Here is a 27,964-nt window from a genome sequence, read left to right as displayed (position 1 = left end):
TCTCTATAATCAGCTGACTTTGCACCAGGGAATCATGGGTAAACTCCAGGTGGGTAGAGTCACCTTCACAGTTTGTATCAACAAGTTTAAGAAATACTGAAAAAAACAACAACAAAAAACCAAAAACGAACTGTTGCAATAGTAATAAACAATTTAAAGCAAAGTGCAATGTCTTTTGAACTTTTGGGAAAGTTGAGTCTGCCAGTATGACAGAACAGCAAACAGGAGCCAGGATTTCTATTCCAGCTTCAAGTCGGCGCAAGTGTGTGTAATAAAACTTTGTATGGGCCTATTAGGAATGAGCTCATGATTCAACAGGTTATTTTAATCACAATGACTATTATATTTTGGGCAGACATCTAGCAAAAGCTTCATAAAATGTGTACTTTTTCCACTCAGCTGGCAGACATCACAAACATTATCACACTATTTATTTATTAATTGATTTATTTACTAATTATTTTTTATTATCAGTCATAATCATATGTAGGCTGCTTTCTCTGTGCATGAAAAAAAAAATCTTAACTTTTATTTAACGATTCTTAACTGGTAATTATTATTTTTTATTTATTTTTCCCCCCATAAATAGGTAGCTAAGGCTAAGCAAGTGCCCTGAAAAAATAATAATTCACTCGTAGTACAAACATTACTCAGTAGTCTGCTTGCCTCTTTGAACCTGCTGGTCATTTTATCCATTGTTTGCCTACAAATTAGCTTTCCACTAAGAACTACAACTCCCATCAGAAATATCACGTTCTTTTCTGTACATCTCCTCCTGACCGTCCACATCAATTTTAATAAGCTGCAGGTGTTCTCAAATATCCACCTCCTTTTCAATGCACAGGTAAGTCAATTTAACACGTATTTATTAGGATACAATGCTCATTTAAACCAGTTTTGGCAAGTTTTTGCTAAATGAGCTAAATGAGCTAACTTTGCGACGCTAACAACCGGAGCTGCTGTGTGCTTGTCTCCATGGCAACGGGTTCATCAGGATTCTAGAATCGATTCGGCTTTCGAAAACCAGCTTCAAAAAGCGGAATGATAACACGTCACATTTAAGGTCTAGATATATTTTTGTTCACTGTTCAATGTTTTTGCTTGTCATTTTAGATTTGAATCAGACTCTGATGTTAATGTTGTCTTAGCGGGCTACTTCACGTTAGCTAACTTCCCTTTTTTTAAATTATTTTATTATTTATTTATTTATTTGTTTATTTTTTATCACGTTGACAGCTAACTTAAGATAATATTTTATTTATTATGAGGAAAAGCTTATATTTAAGCAAATCAGATAATTTCATCCACTTCATTTTGTGTTACATTTTGTGAATAAAACATTACCACATTTGTAATTTTTTGCTAAAATCACTAGTTAGACCTTGTCCTGTATATTTTCAAGCAATTAGTAGATACAGCTGATTGGAATATGTAAGTATTTTTCATTTAACAGTTCAATGAAACTGATATCATGTTGACTGGTTAAAGATTAAATATAGGCAGTACATGACATATATATTCCACAAATGAAAGGAGATTAAATTATTGAAATAAAAATTATTTGTTCCACCATAATCAAAGGAAACACTGATCTAAATGTTAGCTAATGTTTGTGAGAGTGCTTTCATTTATTTTGCACAACCTGTGGAATCTGGTGATTCACCGCCTATTACAATAATAATTCAAATTTTACTTATTTATTTTGTCATATTTTTTAATTTGTTGTAGTCTGCAGGTGGGATGAACAAGTATGAAGTCATCCGGCAGATTGGAGAGGGAGCATTCGGAAAAGCCTTTTTGGTGCGGGACAAAGAAGGAGGTGACAATGCCCAGTGTGTGGTCAAACAGATCAGTCTCAGGAAGGCAAGTTCTAGTCATTTATTTATATCTATTATTTATTTTAGAGTTACATTTTTAAATGTTTGGTTAAGTAGTACAATCAACTTTTGGAGAAGCAGACCTTTGGCACTGGGAGTGTGCATGGAATGTGTTCTTTAATATGCACTGTTCCCCTTTTCTTGAATAAATAAATATTGAAATATTGTTATATAGTATAGCTTAATTTGATGATACCATATCAATATTATGAGTGACACAGTCACTGTGTTTATGATTAAAATGGGGTGTATTTCTTATTCACTTTGCACAGGTAGTGGTTTAGCAAAGACTTTTATTGTCACATGATGGTCACATAGTAGGGTAGTCAGCCTTTAGAGTAGTTAAACCACATATGTCCCTCTATAAAAGTAAATGTTGAGTTTGTATTTATGAATTAATAAGCAATGACCAATGAAACAGGGAGGTTCTTCTACAGTAGTGAGTCCACATGCACTAAACAAGCTGCTGCTATAGTCACTGATGAATAGTACTACAGCATTTAGAAAGCAGTCAGTGCCTGATGATAACACGTTTAGCTCCTTGGCCTGATCACAGAAACTACAATCCTTGCTCCTGTCCTCTGCGGGGACAGTGCGTGGAGTGAGTTTACAATAGTTACTGTGCATGTTTGTTTTACTGTTTGAACATGTTAAAAAACTTCAGCTATTAAAAAAGTGACAGAGGAAGTGAGCAGAGCAGCACTGTGACACATGTGAGTGTTTTTTTATTAGAACAAAAAGGTGGTTGAATTGAAGCCAGTCGAGTCCTGGATAAATACTGCTGCTGTAGGCTCACAGACCCCACACACACCCTGCTTAGTCTCTGCTCTGTGGAAGCAGTCAAATTTGAAAACAAAAAAATTGTCAAATTGGGGAAAAAAGTTATTTTTTTAGTAAAAGCTTAAATATATTCATCTTCCAGCTGTCAAAGGCAGTTTAAATATATTCCATGTTTCTTTCAGATGTCGGCGAAAGAAAAAGAAGCATCCAAAAAAGAGGTGACGCTGCTTTCCCAGATGAAGCACATTAATGTAGTGGCATTTATCGACTCATTTCAAGGTTTGACTAATGTTTTTTAAATGTATATATTTTACACATTTTAAATACATACTGAGCATATATATATATTTAAATGATTTTCATGTCTTTCTAGAGAAGGGCTCCTTGTACATAGTGATGGAGTACTGTGACGGAGGAGATTTGATGAGAAAAATTAATACGCAGAGGGGAGTTGCCTTCACTGAGCAGCAGGTATGTTAAAATGCATAGTTGTGTTGAAGTGCTTTGCCAACTGAAAGTAGTTGTATTTTTGTGTAGATTTTAGACTGGTTTGTTCAGATCTGTCTTGGCCTCAAACACATTCACGACAAGAAGATCCTGCATCGAGACATCAAAACTCAGGTATTTAAAGATTCTCCATAGCCACATACAAAAATACATACTTAACATTATTTTACAAGTACTTTGACTACACCAGATTTAATATGTAGCACTTTTCCAGACGCTTCTCAATTTTATGCATTATTCATTCACTTCCCTCAGTGAGTGGAAGTAAGGTACACCTGTCTGTGCTACTTGGTACTGTTTTTATCTCTTTGTATCGGACAATCACATACATGCTCTCTCTGGTCTGAGTGTAGAACATCTTTCTAACTAATAGAGGGACCAGAGTGAAGCTTGGAGACTTCGGCATCGCAAGAATGTTGAATAAGTGAGTATTTGTCAAAAAATCCTTGAAGCCCTTTAAGTCAACAAAACACCCCCGGAGTGGTGTTTCATTTCATTGACTTATAGTTGAGTAATCCTGCATATTTAGGTTGTGTCCTTCTTCAGAGCTTCAAACATCATAATGTCATCCAGTGCTATGTGGGGGAGTGGTCCTCCCTGTTTTTAAAGTTTGACTTGACAGCTCTGACCTAATTCATTCTGGTCATTTCATTACTAAGAAGTCTCCCTAATGGCAACTGTAGCATTTCATTTGCTCAGACGTCAAGACTCAGTTTGAACAGATAGCAGTTAGAAGGTTTTTTTCCCTGTAATTTAATTGACAAGTAGCATCTCTTCATTGCAAAAGCTTCTAAATGCTGAATCTGCAAAATAGTAGCAATTTTTCATGACTCAGCTTTCTCGAACTTCCACTAAAGCTTTGAGCAAATTCAGCAACTTCACACCAGCCTGTTCCTGTTTGACACTTCATAAAGTGTTGAAAGAGCCCAATATTTACATACAGCACACACACAGAGTCAAATGTTATGATAAAAATATTATCCTTTGAATTATCTCCGCCAGTCATTTAACACCATTAAATAAAATAAAAAACACACTCAGTCAATAAACGGTAAATGTAATGTTTGCTTGTACTGATTCAGTCTCTGCTATAGTCCACAACAAAGGACCAATGAAATGTGGTTTAAATCCACAGCACCATGGAACTGGCTCGGACCTGTGTGGGGACTCCCTATTACCTGTCTCCAGAAATCTGTGAGAATCGGCCCTACAACAACAAGACGTAAGTTATTATAGCACTAAAGCACTATCAAGAAGAGTCATACACATTTATACACACATATAGGTGGGTGAAGTGTCTTGCCTAATTACACAAACCACTACAGGCCAGTGCCCCGTTAAAAGATTTAGCTCTCAAATTCGACAAGTGTTTAAAAATGCTGTGTAGTTCTCTTGACTTATACTACATTTTAAAGCTTCTAATGACATAATAATAACTTAATAATTCTCTTTTACAGCGATATCTGGTCTCTGGGCTGTGTCCTATATGAACTCTGTATGCTCAGACATCCAGTAAGTCCTTTTGAATAATCGCAGTCATTCATGGTCTCCTTGAACAAATCCTCTCTATACACTTCTCCAGATTGTGACACTGTAGTATAGATTCAGAAAGGAGGCATTTCATTTTGCATTTCTGTCTCTGCTCTCTCTAGTTCGAAGGCAGCAGTCTGAGGCAGTTGGTCAATAAGATCTGTAGGGGGCGCTACATCCCAGTGCCTGCTCGATACTCCTACGACCTGCGCCTCCTCATTACTCAGCTTTTTAAGGTTTGTGACAAAAATGAAATAAATATATAAAAATACAATGTTTTGTTCGAATGTGCAATGTGTAACTTTTTGGGTGGAGGTCCGTCACCTGCTTGTTCCTCTGTCATTGCTCTGCCTGGAATGTTCCACAGTATGACATTAAACAGCCTTAATTACCTTACATTTATTCAATTACAGGTGGTTTTATATCTAAAAAAAAAACAACCAACCAAACAAACAAACAGGCATTCTGACTGTAAGTGGAGCTGCCTCTCCACAGATCTGACATGTAACTGGGCCTGGTTTGGTTTCCATGATGATAGAAAGGTTTAATACCTAACTGTGAAACATTCGATGAATAACATTTCCATGGAGAAAAGTATTTAACGGGCCCTCCACAAGAAAAGTTACACAATGCACCTTCAATAATCCTTTTTACAGGTGAACCCTCGAGATCGTCCCTCTGTCAGCTCTGTGCTCAAGCGGCCATTTTTAGAGAAACATCTGAGCAGACATCTGGAAGAACAGGTATAGTGATAAATAACAAAGTTACAATGTGCATACCAGTGTTATTAGAGTTACTGTTGTTGTATCCTTGGGCAAGACATTTCAACCTTATCGTTGAAGTCAACTTCAAACTTTCACAAGATGGTGACTGTGTAAGTGGCTATGTAATATTATTTACCTGGTACGCTCATCATTTTTTGGGTTACTTACTGCTTTCATGTTGGTGACAGTGGTGCAGGCCATAACAGTCACCTTCCAACAAGAGTGTGGTTCAAGCTCCAATTCTCACCTGAGTCATACAGTTGTTGTCTCCATGGGCAAGATACTTCCACCCATTCCACTCACATAAATGAGACTTGTAGTTGCAGTAAATATGAAGCACATCCAGTGTACACAGTTTCCACATTGCGAGTATTTTGTGACTCAGAAGATTATATTTTGTAAATGTCTGGGTAATTCCTCATTTACTTTTTTATCATTTAATTTAAAAATGAGTCGACAACCATAATATAGGCAGGGAAATGGGATTGCATTACCGTATTTTCCACACTATAGGGCACGCTGGATTGAATGGTCTATTTTCAAACTTTTTTCACATATAAACCGCACCGGACTATAAGACGCATTAAACAAAACAGAACAGTTAGATAAGTCAGTAAAACTTTATTTAACACGTTCACAATAATTCTCAACTTTGTTCAATTGTAACGCGTAAAAAAAACTACTGTAATGTATTACTCCGCGATGCTCCTGAATACGGGAGCCGTAATGCTGCAAGTGGTGCAACACCTGAATAAATTCATATATAAGGCGCTCTGGATTATAAGGCGCGCAATCTTTTTTTGATTAAATTAAAGGCTTTTAAGTGTGCCCTATAGTGCGGAAAATACGGTATATTTAACATTAACAACAACACTATGACTTTTTATTGTGTGAAAAATGATAGACATGCTGTAAATATAATTACGTTTTTTTTTTTTGGCAGGACAAGTCAAGACATACAGTTCCGGTCCCAAACAAAGCGCCACCATCAGTGCGTCCAGCTCAAATACTAGGTAAAATTAAAAGGTGACACAATTAGATTTAAAGTGGAGTTTGAAGCCCCAGAGGTGATTTTCTGCAGCATTTGTCCTTGCATACTGCACTTTGCATGATGTGTGCGGGTACAGTTCTATTGTGCGTGCATGTTTTGACCACACATTTTTGAAAAGGGCACTGTCACTGCAGTGCCAGGTTATGTAACATGTTTATCTAATCTCTTTGCACTTCCTGTGGTTTACATGTTACACAAGCAATTTAATTCAACCATACTACACTGCAAAAAGTAAATGGAAATCCTGGTTTTGACTGTGGTTAAGGTACATTTTATTGCCCCCATGTGTCTTCTGCATTTGACCCATCCTTTAATGCCACTGGGGCAACCCATCAGGAGCACTGGAATATTTAGTAGTTTAGATTTATTTAATTATTTCATCAAGCTTTATTTAACTTGTTTCAATACAGTAGCAGTAGTATTAGTAGAGGTAAAATCAAACATCTGAATGAATGTATGATAATATTTGCTTTTGTTGTTTGTAGAAAAAGTGCAAAGTCCCAGAGGTGAGGAGAGGGCAGTGATAAAGAAACCGGACTGGAAAATCCCTCATAGAGTTCATACACCGCTCCAACACAAAGTGAGAGAGACAAAGGAGTCATTTGTAATCCCTGCATTAGCTTTTACAGCCTGGAACAACCACTTAGAACATATGGATTCTATGCCTTTTCAATGTTACGCATCTTTTCTTTTTTTTTTTTTGCTGTCGACCATAACACCTACACTGTTATAACGTTCCCTCGTCAAAAATTTACCTAAAGAGGTTTTAGATGTCCTCCATGCTTGTTTGAGAAATTTTGCATTCTCTCAATATTCACAATTCCAACCCTCCTCACAGTTAACTTTAAAATTCTGTGCAATGCTCATTCTACAAGCCATCCATGCTACCACACGATGATTCTCCATAAATATACAAAAACATGATACGAAACTGTACACAACAACTTCACAAATCTCACAGGATGTGTATTATTATCAGTGGGATTCACATTGTTTGTGTCGTGATAGCGCTCTGAAGGGGATGTGACTTTGCGCAGGGAACAAAAGGGAGGATGGTACAGAATGTAAAAATGAAAGTGAACTTATAAAACATGTTACTTTGTTGTTTTCATCAATCTAGCATTTTTAAATATCCTTAATTTGTCACTGAAGACCATTTGCCCACATGTGAGTGAAATCAGACTATAGACTGAAAATATAACCATTGATTTAGCAACAAATTTAGCACAGAAGACAGAGGTTAAAATTTTACATTAGTTTGACCTCATACTAGAAAATTGCTCTCAAAAAGATATGGTTCATCCGAAATTTGGCCATGATAGAGATACTTTATTGATCCTGAAGGAAATTCAAATTTCAACAGCAACAACAATGAAACAAACATCTTGGCAGACTGTCCTCTTGCATACATCAGCTATAGGGATGTGTTGTATACTAATCAAGTATTTCACTTTAGAAAATAGATTTTTGTATTTGCTTGGCTAGTTTAAAATGAATTGGATAAATAGTTCATCTCTATATTAACTCATGTACTCAACTTTTTTAAACACATCATTGCTGGAAGAGTGTGTGAAGACTCCAACTTTTCCCATATTAAACCCAGTATTTTTTGTAGTTTTGGTTTTGTTTTCTAAAACTGTAATTTCTTGCTCTTCAGAGTCTCTTCATCTTCAAAATTAGTTATTGAGACAGGCCCACTGCAGACATAGAGAGATGCTTTATTCTGGTCTTTATAATTCTTTGAACACTTCTGCACTGATATTATATGTTTTTAGATTAACATAACTACATGGAAAGCAGGTCTAGTTGCAGGGCAAAGCACAGTTAATTATCCAACTTTAAACCAGTATTTTTTTGTGGTTTTGGTTTTGTGTTTTCTAAAACTGTAATTTCTTGCTCTTCAAAGCCTCTTCATCACAGACTGGTGCAAGCAGCTGATCCTCATAATGTGGAATTTGTACTTCGAGAGAAGCCAAGGTAAGCACAACTCAATCACCCATTTGATCTATTAGACAAAAAATATTACACAATTTTACAGTTGTCCACAACCATTTGGCCACAACCAAGTCTGAACTCATCAGATCTCAGAAGCTAAGCAGGGTTGGGCCTGGTTAGAGACTGCTGGGAAAATCAGGGGTCACTGTGGAGCACCAGATGTGTCCTTTGGCAAGACACTTCAAACACATTGTCTAGTATGAACGTGGTGTGTGCCTGACTGATGGTGGTGGTCAGATTGTAAAGTGATTTGAGTGTTTGAAAAAGCGACTTTGAGCACTATATATATATACATTATTATTATCATTATTTTCTCTTGCATCTATATTTTTATAGAGCCGAGCAGCCAGCGGGGGACCCATATCTCCACTATCACGCCCAGCTCGATGCCTTTGAGTCCAGACACAGAGAGGAGCAAGCCCCCGAGCCGTACCAACTGTGAGCAAGTACACTTTTAGGTTTTTAAAATGAGAATACATGATTTGGTATTGATACTTTGCAGTTACCTCACGCTGAGAGGCCTGCATGTTATGTCTATGGCAGAATGTTCAGCAGTTACCATGGTGACACAATGGACACAGTAGCATAGCCTGACACATTTTTAGATTATCTGAAAACTCAAAATAAAAAGTGGATTAAAAATTTAGGAGCCTGTGATCAATGCAGGTGTACGGATGTATGTATGGTCCTGTTTAGGCGTCTGATTTTCATATTTGCTAGATCCTCATTAGTGTGTTTAGATGCTCCTTTTTACAGGCTCATCCCCTGATATAAGACTGTATTTTTATCCTGTAGTAATGTTTTTCAGTGTGGCTGCGGCGAGAAATGAATACTTACAAAGAAGACAAGAGGCAAACCAGTACAAGGTTCGAGCAGAGAAACAGCTGGTGAGGTTCAAAAGCATATCACGTACATTTATATCTGCTGACTAGGCCTGTCACAATAATCACTATATGCACTTATCGTCCTATACATGACAGATGGAACCAGTGTTTCTATGGTCCTCGCTCACAGTCAGATTTTGGCACTATAGTGTAAAAATTGGTAAAAGTGTTAGAAGTAACTATATTTTTTATTTATTTATCAGCAGAGCCAGAAAATCACATATTCTCCATATATTGTATTGTACTGAAATATGGATCTCTTGTGCCACCATAGTCTCAGTGTAAACTTGGTACCATTATTTTTGGCGGTCAGTTTGAGAAATGTTGGATTAATAACTCAATATAGATACAAACTAATAACAAAAGTGTCATATCTGCCATTTATTTATTCCAGTTTGTGTACATTTACAATATTTGTAGTAGTTTCAGTATTATCGTTGATTGTCTATATTTTCTTCAGTAATATATCGCACTTCAAAATGAGTTATTGTGACAGGTCCACTGCAGACATAGATAGATATTCAGGTCTTTATAATTCTTTGAACGCTTCTGCACTGGTATTATATGTTTATAAATTAACATAACTAGATGGAAAGCAGGTCTAGGTGCAGGGCAAAGCACAGTTAAATGTGACTAAAAACAATGCAATACAAAACAATGGCTTTGACATGTTTCATAGTGAAAGCAGTCCAGTGAAGGAGTGTGGACTTTAAAAGCACCACATTATGACATCAGCAGGTGGAACAGAGAATTTAATATACAGGATGACTCAAACATGTTGTACAAATGACACAAAACATAACTCTAGGTATCAAACTCAATCATGCTTTGCTAATTGATCTTTTGTTTTTAAGGGTCTACGTCCATCCACAGCAGAGCACTCCCGCAGGCCTGGAGGCCACATGAACGAAATGGGACCAAACCAACACATTCCACATGACAAGAAACAAAACAGACAACTAGTAAAGACCATCAATATTATAAGATGAGCAGTCATAGTGATGGTGCTAATATTATAATGTCTTTATCAGGAGTGGACATTATGATGTACCATTCACACCCACTCCTCTGTCATGCAGATAATAGCAGATAGTCTTAATTCTTTTTGAAGGTGCTCTAACTTTTCTGAGAGTAACTTTTCTGGCAGAGGGTCTGCCACCTGTTTATCTCATTGGAGATCTTCTTGGCTTGCTTGGAATATTCCACTCCATAAAATTTAACTTATTTAGCTACAGGTCAGATCTGCGGAGAGGTGACCCAGCTCTCTGTAAGAATGCATGTTTCTCCAAGTTATTTTGAGCAATAAATACTGTATTGAAACAAATGATAGCAAGATATGTTTAATGAAATACTGTAGAACATTTGAGTCAAAGCATCAAATAACATCTACATAGAGACAAGCAGGTGGGAGACCCCTCATCAGGAAAGTTGCATAATGCACTTTTAAACGCAATATAAAGCTCCAAGAATCTTGATAAAATAGAAAATGTAACCTTGTTTCTGATGAATTATCTCTTACCCTCCGTCTGTTTATGTTCTTTCATTATCAGGAGTATTTGCGTCAGCTAGAGCTGATCCGACTGCAGTATCATCAGGATGTGAAGGAGATGAAGCAGAGAGCTGAGGCTGAGGTTTGTGTCTAGCACAGCACCAATCGTGCAATACAATGAGTGTCAGCTGCTGCTGGCTGAACACAAGTGACCAAGTGCAGCCAGCTTTGCTTTGAACGTATGCACAGTAATCTTTACAGTTTCCAGTCAAGTTCCTGCCCATCTCTGCCCCTTGATAATATTATGGAATATAATAGCTTAACCATGTTATCATGGTTTCCCTCATCATTAGTTTAAACTTAAAATAGTTTGATGTAATTATTTTCCCCATCCACACATTGCCTTGTACTTATTTGCAATTATTCAGACTCATACACAAGGGTTAAAAGTGTTGCATTATAGTTTTTCAAAAATAAAAACATGTGTGGTAGCTTATAATGAAATATCAGAAATAGGAATTCCAGTTCTGTAGTACATTTTTATGTTAGTAGCTCCCAGTGTCTTATAATACGCTGCTCTAAATCTTTATGTTCCTGGTTCAGCAGCAGAATAAACATGAGACATCTGTGGTGGAGAAACCTCAGAGAGATCCAGAGCCTCCAGCCGCCTGTGAACAGCCACAAGCCCCAAACCAGGTACGACATTATACTGTTCATTAACAAGTATCAGGATTCCCACATGTCCTGGACAATAACTGGCCTGTTTTCCACACATGAAAAACACATGCAAAATTTGATAAAGTGCCAAATGTTCTGGACATATATATTTTGTCCTTGAAATTTGTCCCCCTTTAGCTTTGCTGTATTATTGGATAAGTAAGAGACTGTTACTGCTCTCACAGTAAACAAGAGCAGTTAGTAGTTAAAAAAAACTTGTCTAAATCCCACTAAAATACAGAAAATTACACTTATTTTTCAAGTTCAGCACAAGAATCTTTTGGTAATCTATGTCAAAATATACAAGGTAGTCAGGCCACAATGCAAAGAGAATAAATGTGAAAGTACATCAGTATAATTAGTAGGTTGATTAATTTGTTAATTCATTTGCTATCACTGAGTATAGTTAGATTTCATCTTTAATTGGAAAAAGGTGTTATCTAATCACACTGGGATTATATAATTAAAAATGCCCTGGAAAATCCTGGAAAAAGGTTTTAAACAAAGTCTGGGAGGCCTGAGTACTGATAAAGTCAGTAAGTAAAATATCACATGTGTGTATTGTTTTTTGTGCCAGGATGTTGAAGCAGCGCTGAGGCAGATCGGACAGGAGTCCAAAGAGTCTAAAAGAGAGAAAAGGCAAAGGGGAAAGGTAACACAAGCATTTTTATTTAACTGATCAGATGAATATATGTAATATAATACATTAAGTGTAATTTTGTACTATTAATGAAATGATTGTAAGTAAAACCATATAGTGACTGAATGGTAAGCACTTTCGCCTCACAGCAGGCAAGTTGAGTTTGATACCTAGCAACTTCTACTATACAGTTATTACCACTCACAATGAATGGTACAGCATCATTTAAACGCAGTCATAACACGTGTTTTGTGTAGAGGGGAATCATGTTTGAGATCAGACTGAATGAACTGGAGGAAGAGACAAAAGATGAAGACATGAAAACAGATGGAAATCAGAAAGAGGTAAAAGTCATCAAACACATCCAGGATCAAGATTAAAGGTGCCTGTGTAACTTTTTTGGTTGAGGGTCCACCACCTACTTGTCTCCTTGGAGATGTTATTGTTTTTGTCTGGAATGGAAACGTATCCATCTTACTTAATGACATGGGTTTTTTATTTACCTAAAAACTTGCATTCTTACTGTAAATGGGCTCACCTCTCTACATCTTACTGTACAGTAACTTGGCCCTGTGGTGTCACCTTCTGTCTCTGTAGAGATAAATAAGGCTACATTCAGACTGCAGGGCTTAATGCTCAATTCCGATTTTTTTGTGAAATCCGATGTTTTTGCGAGGTCGTTCACATTTCCAATTAAATGCGACTTGTCTGTGACTTCAGTGTGAACGGTAAACGGCCCGAAAGTGTCCCGCATGCGCACTGGAGGACACGATGACGTCAACCCCATGCGTCAACCGCAGCAAGCGTGCTCTGTGTTTACGGAAGTTGTCCAAATATGGTCGCGAGCATTGAGCACCTGGCGATTTTACAGTTCGGTTTCCGCCTGCTTCAGCACAGAATAGTGACGTTTGTCGCTTGTTAATGACGTGTAGGTCGGATGGATGCACATTGGCCGTTCAGACTGAAGTTGCATGTCAAAAGATCGGATATGTATCGGATTCAGGACCACATATCCAAGTGGCCTGGGTCGCATTTGAAAAATTCGGATCTGTGCCGTTCAGACGGTCATTAAAAGATCGGATACAGGTCACACAGAAGCCAAAAAATCGGATTTGGGTCACTTCAGGCTGCAGTCTGAATGCAGCCTTAGTCTAATGCCATACTGTGGATTCCAGGCAATATCCCCATGGAGAGAAGCAGGTGACAGACCCTCCACCAGAAAAGATACACAGTGCACCTTTAAAACATTTGAGAGAAGACTGCAATATAAACTGCTGCTAAAACTAAATCTGATGTAAATCTTTACATGTAGACATCTAAACTACAAGGTTTAAATTTTTCAATAGAAACAGAATATTGTGTTGTTTATTCACTACGGTATTGCCTAAATGATTGCAATCTCTCTGGCAGTTCAGTTTCACTATTAAAGAATAGACTCTATACTTAATACCAATTATTTCACTCAACTGATGTAAAACTGACAACACGTGAAAATGTGGTATATGCACTTTAACACAAAGTAGTCTACATTTATTGTATGAATTAACGCAACAGTGCCCTCTGCTGACAGCTTGACTCTGGAGATACACTTGTACTTCCTGATGTGCCATAATTATGGCATTAAAGTGGTCAGTCTCCATGGAGACAAGCAATTGATGCCACCAGACCAAGTTATAGATTAGAGTTGTGCAGAGGATGATATGAAAGCATTTTTCATGTCTGTAGGAAGTGGACCCTCTGAACCAGACCCTGAACTTTGAGGACGGAGAACAGCTGCAGCTCTGTGATTGGCTGGAGCAGAGAAGAGGATGGAGTCAGAGGATTCCTGAAACCTTACTGGACGCTTTGGGCAATATGGACGTGATGTCTGCCACAGCTTCTACTGTCCAAACTGTGCAAGGTACAAACAGAAGAGGCGTTATTGGAGAAGAGAATGGAGTAATGTTAGTAAATCAATTGCTTAACTTAACAGAAATAATATTCTCAATATTGAATTGCATTGCATTTTTCAGGTAAAGATGATGCGGTCCGTAGACAGTGGACAGAGGGAGCTCAGAACACATTTCTCAAGGCTCTGGACCAGGCTCAGCTCCAAGACACCACCCTGGGTTCTGTCACTACAGGTCTGTCAACACTGGGGTGCACTATACACAAAACTCCAGGAAAAACACACTATCTTTTGATGTTTGTTTGTAAAATCCCTCAGTTGTCAAAGGAGAAATTCACTTTGTCAACTGGATGAAAGTATCTTTTGAAGAGAAAAGATCAGTTTAGATTGCATACTAATAAATCCTGAAAGTACTTAAATGTAAAAACAACTGAGATACTGATACAGTTTTATTGCAATAAAGTTTCCTAAAAGGTTTATTTAGTAATTGCCTCCATATAAGAAAATCATGTTTGGAGCAAAATGTAAATTATGAGGGAAGAATAAACACATGCCAAGTAATTACGCTGTACAATAATGTTTAAGAACACTTTTATTACAGATTTCACAGACATGTGGCCATTAGAGGTTTTACAGATGACATCACAACTTTCCACATTTTTAGTGAGATGAGTGACAACCTGACATCTAAAACAAGAAAATCAAGTGAACTGTGGAAAACCAGCTAACAGTTAGATTGCAGACTACACTTGTAATTACACATGAGGATTGTAATGTAAAACATTTTTTTCTCCTCAAGTACATCAGTTAGAAGATAAGGTCAGAAGACATGACTTTCTCAAAATGTAAAATGAATCTATATCGGCTGAAACAAATGTGCTATTTGAGTTTAGGGAAATGTACAGAGTTTCCAGGATTACACGAGGACAGCATGACTCCAGTGTAGAGAGGCTGAGTGAACCTGGTCTGGACTCTGTGGAGGAGGCTCATGGTACTTTCAGAAACACTGTAAAACGCCAAAATCCCTGCACTGTGGTCCAGGTAAACCCCAATTCTGGACCCGACTGGACTTGAGACCAGAGCTGGGACCTCACACGGGATTGAGTTAAACCAAAACTATTTACGATTTACTCTTTAAGGCCCAGGATTTCTCATTGTTTCCTAATATACTTTTACTAGAAGCTCCTATTCTCCAAATATTGCCGTATGTAGCTGCTATACGGATCCTCCTCCCGCTCCACTCCACCTCCCTGTAACAGCGGCCTGTCAGACTTTCTCTGCTCAGGATCTGACACCAGTAACTGAATCTGGATGATCTGGATAACTCTGTTCCTCATCTTCACTTAGCACTGTGGCTCTTCTGTTTCCATCAGACAGCGACAGTTTGGTGGGAGCTGTGTTTGGGTCCAGGGTGATTTCTGTAAAATGTTGTAAGAAGTCCTCTCTGGAGCTTTCATCTGCAGCCATCACATCCCACATGATGTTTTTACCCAGGATAAACTTGGGGCTGGAGCTGAAGCAAAATTCAGGGCAGCTGTAGAGCTGGTTCTCGTCCTCTTGACCCCAATGGTGTTGGACACATTTGTGTCCACAGGGAATAGTCACAGGATCCTGCACTAGTTTCAAAAACATGCAGCAGGAAAAGGCTTCTTGGTCGAGTGCTTTCTGTGCCATCTCTCCTGGGTCAGGGCGACTGAGAAGGATGAAAGCTGAGGAGAGACTCCATCCACTGCTATGTATTGATCTGGGGAGGAAGCCGAGAGCACAGGCAGTAGTTTAAAGTCATAGAGACATGTTTTAATACTTTATCACAGGGGTTCTTAACCTTTTCAATCTTAGGACCTGACTTTTTCTGAACAAAGTAACCTGGGGCCCTATCTCATATTACATGCATTATATTGAACTGATTGTGGGGCCCCCAAGGAGGTGGTCCCGGCCCTACTTTGGGCCCTGGCCCTATGGTTAAGAATCACTGCTACACTGTACTTGAATTACATTAGGATTTGTTAATTTCACAAGTTTAGATTATTATTATTTTTAACTCTATGTACATATGAAATAAGCATTTAAACACACACTGTTGAATTTTATTTGTAATGTTTTTTTATTTGACAGAAATAGAGAAATTGCAGCAGCTGGAGACAAATGGAAGACAGGAGCAGCAACAAGGAGAGAGAGACGAGGAAGAGAAAATAGGGGAGGGAGAGGACTCAGACGTGGAGAGTGATGAAGAACGACTGGAGCCACGATCTGATGATGACGATACGTGAGATGAATTTTTTATTATTTTTTCATTTAAAGGGACCATGTTACACTGTTTTCTGGTCTGTTATATTAAACATACCTGGAGTTGGATGTTTAACACACAGACCCTGGATACATATTTAGATGAGTTCTTCTCTCAAACAGAAAACACCATCTTATAATGTCATGTGATAATACAAGAAGTGCTCCACTGTGTTTTTAAACTTCATACACCTTCACTTGAATTATTGGGATAATTTCACCACTGTTTCCAGTTTCTACTGAATTAAAGGTAAAACGTAGCTGTCAAATTGAAAAGTTCCACTACATGACATTACAAGGTGGAAAAGAGCATTTTGAAGTTTGGAGATGCAGACAGCTTAATCAACATTTGTACAACACTATAATAATACTAATACCACTACTACTAGTAGTACTACTACTACTACTACTACTACTACTACTAATAATAATAATAATAATAAAGATATATAGATAAAAAATGTTTTTTTTTTTGTTAGTAACTTTGAAGAGTCAGAGGACGAGCTGAGGGAGGCTGTGGCCGACTCCATGATGAACCTGCTCATCCTGGATGACGCCCCACGGCACGATGGGAACCAGGAAGCAAGCGCCACAGACCCGCCGCAGATCAGGCAGGAAGGAGAGTCCAACGACACTACAGGAGGAGGTGAAAACCAGGACAACAAAGCTACCAGTAAGGACGATTGTAATGGGATCTGATCGGAAAAACCATCACGGCAAATCACTCAAATGGGTCGAGGGATTTAAACCAGAAGCTCTTCCAAACATAGGTGAAATCAGCTCTTTCATTCACCATCACCAGACCGATGGTAGAAGCCCTTGTTTTTAGACTTTTTTAAGATGCTTTGACTTTGTGCCTCCTGCTGGCAACAGTTGTGCTTCTTCTTAACAGTAAAAACACCAGTAAGGTTTCCGTAAGTTTAAAAGCTCTGGGATAATGTGCTCGCAGATAATCAACTTAACTTTCACAACAATGAGGATTATTTACTGAGGATGGAGTTAATACTTATGAGCACAACCACCATTAGATAACCAAGAATTACAGTAATAACAGTATCATGTTGTTCATGTATTTTAGAATCATTTGGTTTATTGATACTTTGCAATAATTACCAAAATGTTTTTAGTTGTAATACTCACTTGTGACTGTAATATTAGTTGAGAGGGACATGTTCAGCAGCTCAGAATAAAGTCTAACTTCAGTGACAGAACTTCAGACAGAATAGTGATTTCTGATACAATTAAGTGAATTCTCAAGTCCTTATAATGCTAAATGTTCTGTCCTAATACTGTTCTCATCAAATCAAATAAAATTGTTTACATATTTTTCAGGCAGCTATTTAAATTGTGTATTTTGGATTTCACCTCTAAAACCATGTATCACTATTCCACAAGAAATAGTACCAAGCAGATATAAGGTTGTATTATTATCTTTATTACAGAACGCATTTCAGTCAAAGAAACTAGAACTTGGCCCCTAGATGCGTCTCTTCTGAAAAGGACTGAACTCTACATTGCACATACTGTTATATTACATTGGTCCATAAACAAACTATGAACACCTTCATTCACTTTCACTGCATTTAAACATAACTTATTCGTGTAACTCAAGGAGACTCTTGCAACTTTAACTTTCTCTAATCTCTATTCTTAAATATTATTCAAACTGCAAATGATCTACAATGAGCATAAACAAAGCATGTTTTCAGGGTAACATAAATGTGGAACTCACCCAGAATCAAAAAAAAGGTTTGCACAGAACACAAAGCTCATTCAAAAGAAAAGAAAATTAAAATTGGCTGCTTTAAGTGAACAGTAAATGTATTTAAAAGTGCTGCAAACTTTTGAACTGTGAGAAATACCTAATAACTTGATACGATTTTGTACAACTTTTTGAATTTTAGTCAGACTTTTATAGTGAAAATATCTACTTTTTGTAACTTCCTTTTCTACTACTACTACGTTTTCATTACCTACCTCGTTTAAAGGTGCACTAAGTAACTTTTCTGGTGGAGGGTGGGCTACTTGTTTGTTTCCAATGACGTATTCAAACATACATTCCTACTCTGAGCAGGATCGCCGCTCCACGGATCTGACCAGGCTGCGGGGGGGGAGGGGGCATCATGTGCTTGTATCCATGGTCATAAATAAGTTCAGTGACATACTGCAGGTAAAGCAATAACATCTCCATGGAAACGAGCACTCACCCCACCAGAAAAGTTGCACAGTGCAGATTTTTCATTTAGTCCAGAGATAAACCAGCTTAAGCTTTAGTCTGGGTTTGTTCTTTATGTTCTGGTTTAAAGCTAGATAAAAACACTCAGCACTCTAGCATTTTAAAGCCATCTCCATTTTTTAGTTTATCGGCTATTAATTTACGAAACAAATGAAAAATTCTTCAATTGTCACAAAAAAAATGCAGAATTACAATGCAGAATTTTACATTTTGATCTTTTGTTCAATTTTTGTTCCAGTTTTGACTTCAAGCTATTTTAGACCTGGTTTCAAACAGGTTTTGAGCAGGTTAGCTTAGTGCTGCTTTTCTCTACATTTGAATTTTTTTCCCATTGTCACCAAAATGAACACAGTTTGCTTCGTTGGTGGTTTTCAGATTCTGAAACGTGATGATGTCATACTTCCACATGGGGGCGAGACAGATTTTCCTATTGTTTACATTGTACTTTGCCATGATATATCCAAGAACTCACAGTACTACAACAAAAATCTACATTCTAACAATATTCATTTTAGCTGCCCCCATCTTTATTCAGTATTATTAGCCTATAGAATGGTGTAACGTCATCTGAAACCCACCAATTACTTGTGAAGCACTTGATTTTGGCCTGTATTAGTTTTTATTTTTTAATGGTGAAAACGGTTTACATGTCCTTTAAATTTCACTCATTCACCGCTCCAGTCTCCTCATCACCGTTTCCATGGCTCCCAAAAAGCTGCTCTCAAACTCCTGGTCTGAGAAGCGTTCCACCGACTGCCGCGCGTTCCGTCTGATCTCCAGTCGGGCGTCGGGGGACAGAGAGAGGATGGTCTCCATGCAGGAGGCGTAACTCTCCACGCTGTCGGCTAGGAAGCCCGTCTGTCCCCCCGCAAAAGGAACCACGATGTCCAGCTTCGGCCCTCCGGACTTATGGGCCAGGACTATGGTGCCCGCGGCCATGCACTCCACCACTCCTGAGGGGGAAAGAGAGGGAGAAAAAAGAGAGGAGAGATGGGGGAGATGAGGAGAAAGAGAGGTGGGGAGTAAAGTGGGGAGAAAAAGAGAGAGATGGGCGAGAGTTTACTATAATGCATAACAAAATTGTAATGAAATGTGCATATACAATACTTTGCAGCTGATGTCATTAACATTCTCTGGGGTGTGAGGCTAACTGACACTACTGTGTTACGAGTAGGGTTGGGTATCATTAAGAAGTTGCCGAAACGATACATACCTCAATACACAGGCCACGATACGATACATATCTCGTTAAAGTGCACTTTCGATTCGATATATTTCAAATTGATTTGATACAGTTCAATAAAAAATAAAACCTAAATCATGGCTGTAATACTAAAAGTCTTTGTTAAACCACTTCTTGTGTAAAGTTAATACGAAAAAAAAAAAACATTGTAATCATCAAAACAGTGAAAATGTCAAATGTGTCGCATAAACGAAAACAACAAAACTGTAGCTCTGTAACAAAATAATTTTGTAAAATATACCAAAAAAATACTCTTGGCGATATATCGATACAGCAGCCCACGATATCGATACAGTTTCATCACATTAAATGATAAAATATATCGATATTTTGACATTTTTGCGCACCCCTAGTTAGGAGCTCTGTAACTCAAGTTAGACTTTAATCTGATCTTTATTTAAACACAATCTGACCAGAAATAGATGACTCGGTGAGCTGATTGTGTGTTTAAACAAGCCTCGCACACATAAAATTACCATCACTAGGTAGCATTAGCTACGGTTTTTCAGTTAGTCAATCTCACTTTTGTTGAAAATCAAACTCCAAAACAGGACCATAAACGCTTGAACGATCACAGGTATTTTGCATTATATTATATATATATATATATATATATATATATATATATATATATATATATATATATAATATATATATACACATATGTATATGTATGTGTATGTGTGTGTATATATATATATATATATATAAAATATATATATATATACACATACATATATATATATATACACATACATATATATATATATACATACATATATATATATATATACACACATACATATATATATATATATACACACATATATATATATATATATATATATATATATACATACATATATATACATAATATATATATGTATAAAAGCATTACACACACATATACCAGTATACATATTTATATAGTACCTTTCTAAACTCTCAAAGACGCTGTGCAAAATGGAAAATGCAAAATGGAAACTGAAAGGAGTTTATGAGTTGTTGCTGTGACTGTGCAGAGCTTAGCTAGCTTGTTTCGGCTCACTTCATCACACCCTTCAACAATTCATTTCCTCAACACACAGACTCAGAAATATGTTACAAAAGGAGAGAAATGTTCAGTTCAGCTGTTTAAACTAAATACCGAGCAGAGTTGAAGACCTTTTTTTATATATATATATAATGTATATATCAGACTGTAGCAGCTTTTTAATAAACTGGTAAAAACACCATCATAAAGGTGCAATGTGGAACTTCGTATCGTCAAAGATTTTATTACTTTGACTGGAATGTTCCATTACACATATCCATTGGCCATTTAATTTAATTACAACTGTTTTTTAATTGTTCAAAAATACCTCGGAAAAACATGCATTCTTATTGTGATCACTCTCCACACATACCTGTCTTTCATGGAAAATAAATAAGTTTAATGCCACACTGTTGAACATTCCAAACAAAGCAATAACATCTCCATGGAGACAAGCTGATTGTGGACCTTCTACCAAAAATGTTACACAGTGCATCTTTAAAGTGCCCATATTATGCTATTTTCTGATTTATCTTCTAATAATGTTTCCTCATCACAAACAGACCTGGAGTTGTGTTTTGTTTCATTCACACGTGTTTAACACACAAACCCTGCATATTTAGGCTGAGTTCTTCTATCAAAGAGAAAACACTTTTCCAGCAGGTGTGCCACTGTGTTTTTAAACTCCAAACTACACTAGAATCATTTGGATAATTTCATGACATCACAAGGTGGAACAGAGCAGTTTGAGCTTTGGAGATGCAAACAGCTTAATGATCCAGGATAATTCAAATGTGTGAATGAAACAAAACACAATACAACTCCAGATAGGTTTCTGATGATGTAACAACATTATAACATGGTTTAAAGCTCACAAGAGTCAATTTTGTGTAATAGAGGACCTTTAATGTAAACCTGAAGGTGTGAGTACATACCGATCCCAAAGTGCTCGTTCCACATGGTGTGCAGCCCGATGGTGGCGTGGCCCAGTTCTTTCTTCAGCTCCTCGAATGGCACATTTAATTTAAACTCCACTTTATCTCCCACCTCCAACTCCCCACAGAAACCTCGCAACCTCAGCACCCGATCCTCATCTTCCTCATTCCTGCATCCGCCAATCAGAACCAACTTCAGCCCCTCCTTCAATTCCCCTTTTCTGTTCAGTAACTCCCTGAAAGCTTGGATTTGCAGTTTGTGATCTTTCTCCGGTCTGAACTGCCCGATCGACACGATAGAGGTGCACTTTTTGTCAGGTTTGGCTTGAAAATTTTCATCTCCGAGCTCCCGTCCGACCTCCTCCCAGTCATCGTCGTCTTCGTTTTCGAGCGGGATGTCAAGGAAAGCGCGGACGTCGCACGGAGGGTACACAATGCTGGTACGAGACGGAGAACGCCACAGAGCCAGGATGTGACCCAGAGTCCAGGTGGAGTTGACCATGATGACGTCACTGCAGGAGCCAGCCAAACCATAGAGCAGGGCGAAGCAACAGTAATACAGCAGCTTCACCGCACTCAGGATGGCGTTTCGGCTGATGAAGTCCGAGTTATTGAACCTAAGAATACAAAAAGAAATCATGTGATGTTCTTTCAGTCACACAGTAAGGTTAAGGAGAGAGTACATTGTTAAAATGCAAGTCTTGGTTCTACCTCTGCGATTAATTACTGATTTAATTTTGCCTGGCAGGTCCTAACTGATATCTCAGTCTGGTCCCCACCACCCTGGTCTCGTCTTGTATCTGGTCTAATGTGATCGTCCAATTTGTATTTTCAGTGATGTATGTGACACGAAGGCGCTCACTGGTCACTTATCATTTACATATAAAATCTAATTTCTGTCACCTCAGCTGAAGAGAGTTTAATGCTTTGCTTATTGATGCAGAAATCAGCCATGTTTATCAGTGATATAACATTTTTTTATTTTATCTTTTCTGATACAGATGGACCAATCACACCCATTTGAAAACATAGATTCAACAATGACCAGAATCCCATCTTTGTAAAGTATTGAAAAAGCGTATCCGTATAAATCAAAAACTGTCACGAAGATATCTTGTTTAACTAGCAGTCTTAAAAGGTACTTAAATAGTCTTAAATTTGACTTGCCCAACCCTGCAGAAACCCTGATTAGCACAGTTAATCATATTGTAATCATATTAAATTAGAAATCTTAGGAGCATTTGTATTAGATTTATTAAGAACAAAGTGAAAAAAAAATACTGAGAATATTGTTGCATTTTGAATTTTGTTGCCAATTCTGTTTGTTACCTGGGATTCCTCTGTCGGACCACTGACAGCATGTCCGTGGAGACTGTGGGGTAGTGCACGTAGCTGGCCACTTTACATCCACCCAGGTACCTGAAGATGGGCAGAGTGAAGGCGTAACCCATGGAGTCAATGTACAGGTCTGGGACAAAGGACGTCAGGGCCTCCCAACCTGAAAATAGACAAAAACAAAGGTACAGTATATTACATGGGTTTAAAGGAGACACTGTGCAAACATGACCATGCTATATTTGCCCTTCTCATTTAATGACACAAATTTGTATTGCGCGCTACTCCTTTATTCTTCTGTAGTCAAGACACCATTGCTTCGGCAATTCCTGTTTTCCCCTACCCCCTGTACACTGCCTTATACTTAAACGGTGATACACATTTAGCAATGTCACGTAACCATTGTTTAAATTTTTTCTTTTTTCATATTGATCAATTACAGCTTTTTGTTAGATTTTTTTTATTGACACATTAACTATTTTTGCATAGATGGTATTGTATTGGCAGCATTTAGAAAAATATTTTGAAAATATGCCCTCTGGTGTTCAAAACTGGAAATCATTTACAGTAATTGTTTTCACCATTTTTTGACATTAAAATAGTGTCACATTTATTCCTCCAGAACTGGCTGTAGACCTCTAGATAACAAAGCCCCTAGCTGATCAATTAACTATTAACTATTTGATTTGACTGCCTCTCAATTAAATACAAATTCTATTCATTGCCCAGCCTTAATCCTAGTATTTAATCTTTTGACGTTGCTAGTTTGTCCAAAGTCTTACCCAGAAACATGGACCCGAGGCTCTGTCCCAGCAGAGTGAAATGAGGGTATGAGGCAGCCTCCACCAGGATCCTGGTCCTGAGGAAGACGAAGCTCACAGCACGAGGAAGAGTGATGTTAAAGCGACGCCGCGCTCCTTCAATGATCTGGTCCGGAATCACGCCCTGATCCCCGGTGTACACCACAAATGAGACCTCTGGGTATCTGTGAGCAGTAAAGAGAAATAACTTACACTTTAAAGGGCCCATATTACACAAATCTTATGTGTTAATGTTATGTGTTACGTTATAATGTTGTGTCCTCATCACAAACAGACCTGGAGTTGTGCTTTGTTTCATTCGCACATGTTTAACACAAACCCTGCATATTTAGGCTGACTTCTTCTCTCAGAAAACACCTTGTGATGTCATGTGGAAATGCAGGTAATGCAGGAAGAACTCCATACAGCTTCACTAGAATAATTTGAATGATTTCAGCCCTGGAATTGCTAATCTCTACTGAACTAAAGGTAAAAGAGCTGTTAACTTGAAAACTATCACAACGTGACATCACACAGTGGAACAGAGCATTTTAAGGTTTGGAGATGCAGACAGATGAATAATAAAGGGTTACTTAAACATGTTTGAATAAAACAAGACACAACTCCAGGTCTGTTTTTGAGGAGGCCACAACATTCTAATATGGCTTAGCAGCTAGCTGAGTTTTTTTTTTTTTATATTTTCGCTTTATTATAAAAGTATTATAAAAAGTTTTTTTAAAGAGTAAAAAAAGAACATGGAGATATTCTGAGAGTTGTTTTTTTTTTTACTGCACAGGTGCACGTACTTGTTCATGAGAGCCCGGAGCGCACACCAAAGCACCCTCTCTCCCCCTCCGCCGGCGTTGCAGTATGGGTGAAAGAAGGCGACCGCGGGGCCCTTATCCTGGGACCTCCGGGCCCTCCTCCGGCTCTGGAGCCAACATCTCACCCCCAGAAGAAGCAACAGCAGCAAAAGAGTGAGGAACAGAGACAGGTACAGGCATGGGATGATCAGGGCCCATAGCAACCTGCAACAGAAAGAGGAGGGACATACATTTTACATTCATTTTACAATTTCACAATTTAATGTCGGCAGATCCATTTAGACATTTCATTCACACAGTTTAACAGAATACCAGGTTTGTAGTTGAAATTCTTGGTTGCCGAAAAAAGTACTAAGAAACAATGTATTTAGATAAAAGCAGATTAAACTTGTGAATCATGAGTGTAATCTTTTTACATATAAATACCAAATCACTCACTAACTTCTCCTTTCTGCTGTCATCACATATAAATCTTTATAATCTAAATAAAATGACTAGCTGACAAACATCACTGTCCGATTATTCGACTAAGCGACTGAAGGCCTACAGCACTATAGAATACAACAGTTTAGCTTTATTGAAGTCTAAGAAGTATTGAAAGACGTATTGTCTGTCTGAATTATAAAGTCATATTGCAGTTACATTTTTTGAAAATTTGATTTAAATCATTTATTTTAGCTGGTAATATTCTCAAACTTCAAATTATTATATTGACATTCACAACTAAAATTATCCATTGATTAAATTATTCATTCATTATTGATCATGATCAGCCTGACATGAATAAATATATATTGAATCGAAACTAAATCTAAATCAGCTTTAGATCATGGCTAAAGTCTGGCCATCACGTATTGTTTTTAGTTTTTTAATGATATTTTAGAAGGCTCTGTCTATTTTGTGTAGCGGAGTCTTTTACTGTATTAATTCTAGATTCTGAACTCATTTCAATTTCTTCATAAAATACACTTTGATCCGGAGAAGAGCCAAGTAATTATTGTTGCATTTATCTAGGAAATATTAGCATATTTCAAAGACTTATTAGATCTTAAACGAAAGCTCTTTTTCTGCTGCGTGTATTGCAATCGAATAACATCATCTTTCACGAGAGCTTGTTAGCGGCTAAATTTAGCTTCCTGCTTCAGAACGGCTAAATCTGCGATTATTTACACACTTTAACGCTGTGCACTGGTTAAACTGAACACCTGCTAATGACAAACGCATGAAAAAGGTTACATTTACCGAATTAGATCGCACAAACAGAGCGAAAGTTGTTGGTAATGGTGGAGAATATCGTGATCAGCCATTTTGACAACAGATTGACGCCAACGCGGAAGTGCCAGTCAGCTGACCACAAATATCGGCTCTGATTGGCTGAGGGTTTGTTTACCTTCACGTCACTGACACATGATTTTTATTTTTCAATTTATTTCACTAAAACCGCATGAAAACGATTACAGACGCAAAACAAGACCAGTAAAATCTACAAAAATAAGAACGAGTGGCTGTAGTTGTATTTATATTTATTTTGCATAAAAGATACAAGAACGTTTTTTTAAAAGTATACAAAATATGCAGTCTACACCTTAAATATCCTATATTACACAAAATTGACTCTTGTCAGTTTTAAACCATATTATAATGTTGTTAGCTCATTACCACATGACATCATATGTTGGATCAGAGTTTTTTCTGTTTGAGAGGAGAACTCAGCTTAAATATGCAGGGTTTGTGTGTTAAACATGTGTGAGTGAAACAAAACATTAGGTATGTTTTGATGAGGAAAAATAATTATCAGTAATAGTGTAAAATGGGCCCTTTAAGATTTAAATAATCAAAAATTGCTTCATGTTCTTTGGTAATTTAGCTTTTTGTATTTTCAATTATCTGTTAATAGCACTTCTACAAAAACCTTATGAGTTTTAGGAAGTTAGTACAATGATGTGTGCCTTTCAGTCATATTTAAAAGTGTGTACTTCTTTAAATTTGAACAACTGTAGCCCTGAAACAGGTCAGATAATCAGTATCAGAGCTTTGTTTAAAAAGAGGAAATCTTAGCTAGTTTCAGTCCCTCAGTCACAAAACACATTCAGTTTCACACAGACGCACACTTCCCTCCTGATGATCTACCTGCTTTCTTTACTGGTTCAAAATTGGTTACAATTACCTAGTCTCGATACTAAAATTTTAAACTCAATTTCAATACTAAGGAACTGACTCAATACTTGATACTGATTGCAGTAAGACGCTGATGATAAAAATGTTTCCTTCTTCCTTTCTCCTCTGACAGAATGTAATTTTCATTCACAAAATAACAGTACTTCCTTTATGATACAGTGAGGTCTTATACAAGTTCTGCTAAAGCTCAAAATTATGCTAAAACTTCAAGAAAGCTTAATTTTTTTTCTTGTGAATGTGACATTTTTGTAACGATACCTGCTCTAAAGAGTATCTAATTTCGATGCTAGTTTTAGTATTGATTATTATCTGATTTTCTTAATTTTTGGCCCTACAGCTAACAACTGATTTGATTATTGATCTGTAAATATCTTCCTAACTCATAACTTTTCTGCTCTCTCTGTTTTTTGTCAAGAATGTTTTAATGTTTTAAAAGTATCTAACTGCATGGTGACGCTCAGGTGCAACAACATGCCAAGTAACAAGTCTGATTAGTTTTAAAATATGCCAGACTGTGGACCATTCCAGGCAAAGCAAGAAAATCTGATTGGAGACAAGAAAAGTTGCACAGTGCACTTTTCTTAACTCTTTCCGTGTTAAAACAGTGATAAAATCTCTTGTCTTAGCAGATAACATGGTTTACAGTCATAGTCATCCACATACAGTAACTATTAGTTCATGAAAAAATGAGTCGTTCAATTATTTAAATATTGATACTTTGCAACTGATGTCATCAACAATCTCTGGGGTGTGATGCTAACTGTAGGCACTGTTCTGTCTGACTGAAGCTCTGTTACTCTAGACTTAATCTAAGCTTTATTGTAACACAATCTGATCAGAAAGAACTGACTTAGCTGGAATTACAATAGGAGAGATACAAAAAGTCCCTCTAAAATAACATTACAGTCACAGTTGCATTTTTCTTGTTTTCAGACGATCTTGCTGATATATGCATTGAGTTACCATGGTAAC

General features: G+C 37.4%; 2 protein-coding genes across 2 annotated transcripts; one reads left to right on the top strand and one right to left on the bottom strand.

The window, feature by feature from the left end:
* Positions 1-819: 819 nt before the first annotated feature.
* LOC110162963 (serine/threonine-protein kinase Nek5) lies at positions 820-17,806 on the top strand. The gene is made up of 24 exons (XM_055150376.1): positions 820-844; positions 1,729-1,863; positions 2,840-2,936; positions 3,031-3,128; positions 3,195-3,278; positions 3,518-3,588; positions 4,300-4,386; positions 4,622-4,676; positions 4,817-4,930; positions 5,351-5,437; positions 6,402-6,471; positions 6,995-7,089; positions 8,416-8,486; positions 8,841-8,942; positions 9,313-9,391; positions 10,243-10,350; positions 10,939-11,019; positions 11,481-11,573; positions 12,172-12,246; positions 12,492-12,578; positions 13,960-14,134; positions 14,247-14,357; positions 16,238-16,388; positions 16,888-17,806. Exons 2-24 carry the CDS (start codon positions 1,741-1,743, stop codon positions 17,105-17,107), a joined length of 2,334 nt encoding a protein of 777 aa, XP_055006351.1. The 5' UTR covers positions 820-844; positions 1,729-1,740; the 3' UTR covers positions 17,108-17,806.
* Positions 17,807-17,822: 16 nt separating this feature from the next.
* Positions 17,823-26,143, bottom strand: alg11 (ALG11 alpha-1,2-mannosyltransferase). The gene is made up of 6 exons (XM_020927841.2): positions 26,057-26,143; positions 24,797-25,018; positions 23,973-24,175; positions 23,185-23,353; positions 21,856-22,472; positions 17,823-19,597 (listed from the first exon to the last, which is right to left on the bottom strand). The coding sequence occupies exons 1-6, from the start codon at positions 26,119-26,121 to the stop codon at positions 19,314-19,316; spliced, it is 1,560 nt and encodes a 519-aa protein (XP_020783500.1). The 5' UTR covers positions 26,122-26,143; the 3' UTR covers positions 17,823-19,313.
* Between the last annotated feature and the right edge of the window lie 1,821 nt (positions 26,144-27,964).

The sequence above is a fragment of the Boleophthalmus pectinirostris genome, unplaced genomic scaffold (genome assembly GCF_026225935.1).
Source record: "Boleophthalmus pectinirostris isolate CB_2022bp ecotype Guang Dong unplaced genomic scaffold, ASM2622593v1 HiC_scaffold_1, whole genome shotgun sequence".
NCBI lineage: Eukaryota > Metazoa > Chordata > Actinopteri > Gobiiformes > Gobiidae > Boleophthalmus > Boleophthalmus pectinirostris.
The sequence above is the reverse complement of the archived record's forward strand: the minus strand, read 5'-3'. Positions and strand labels throughout refer to the sequence as shown.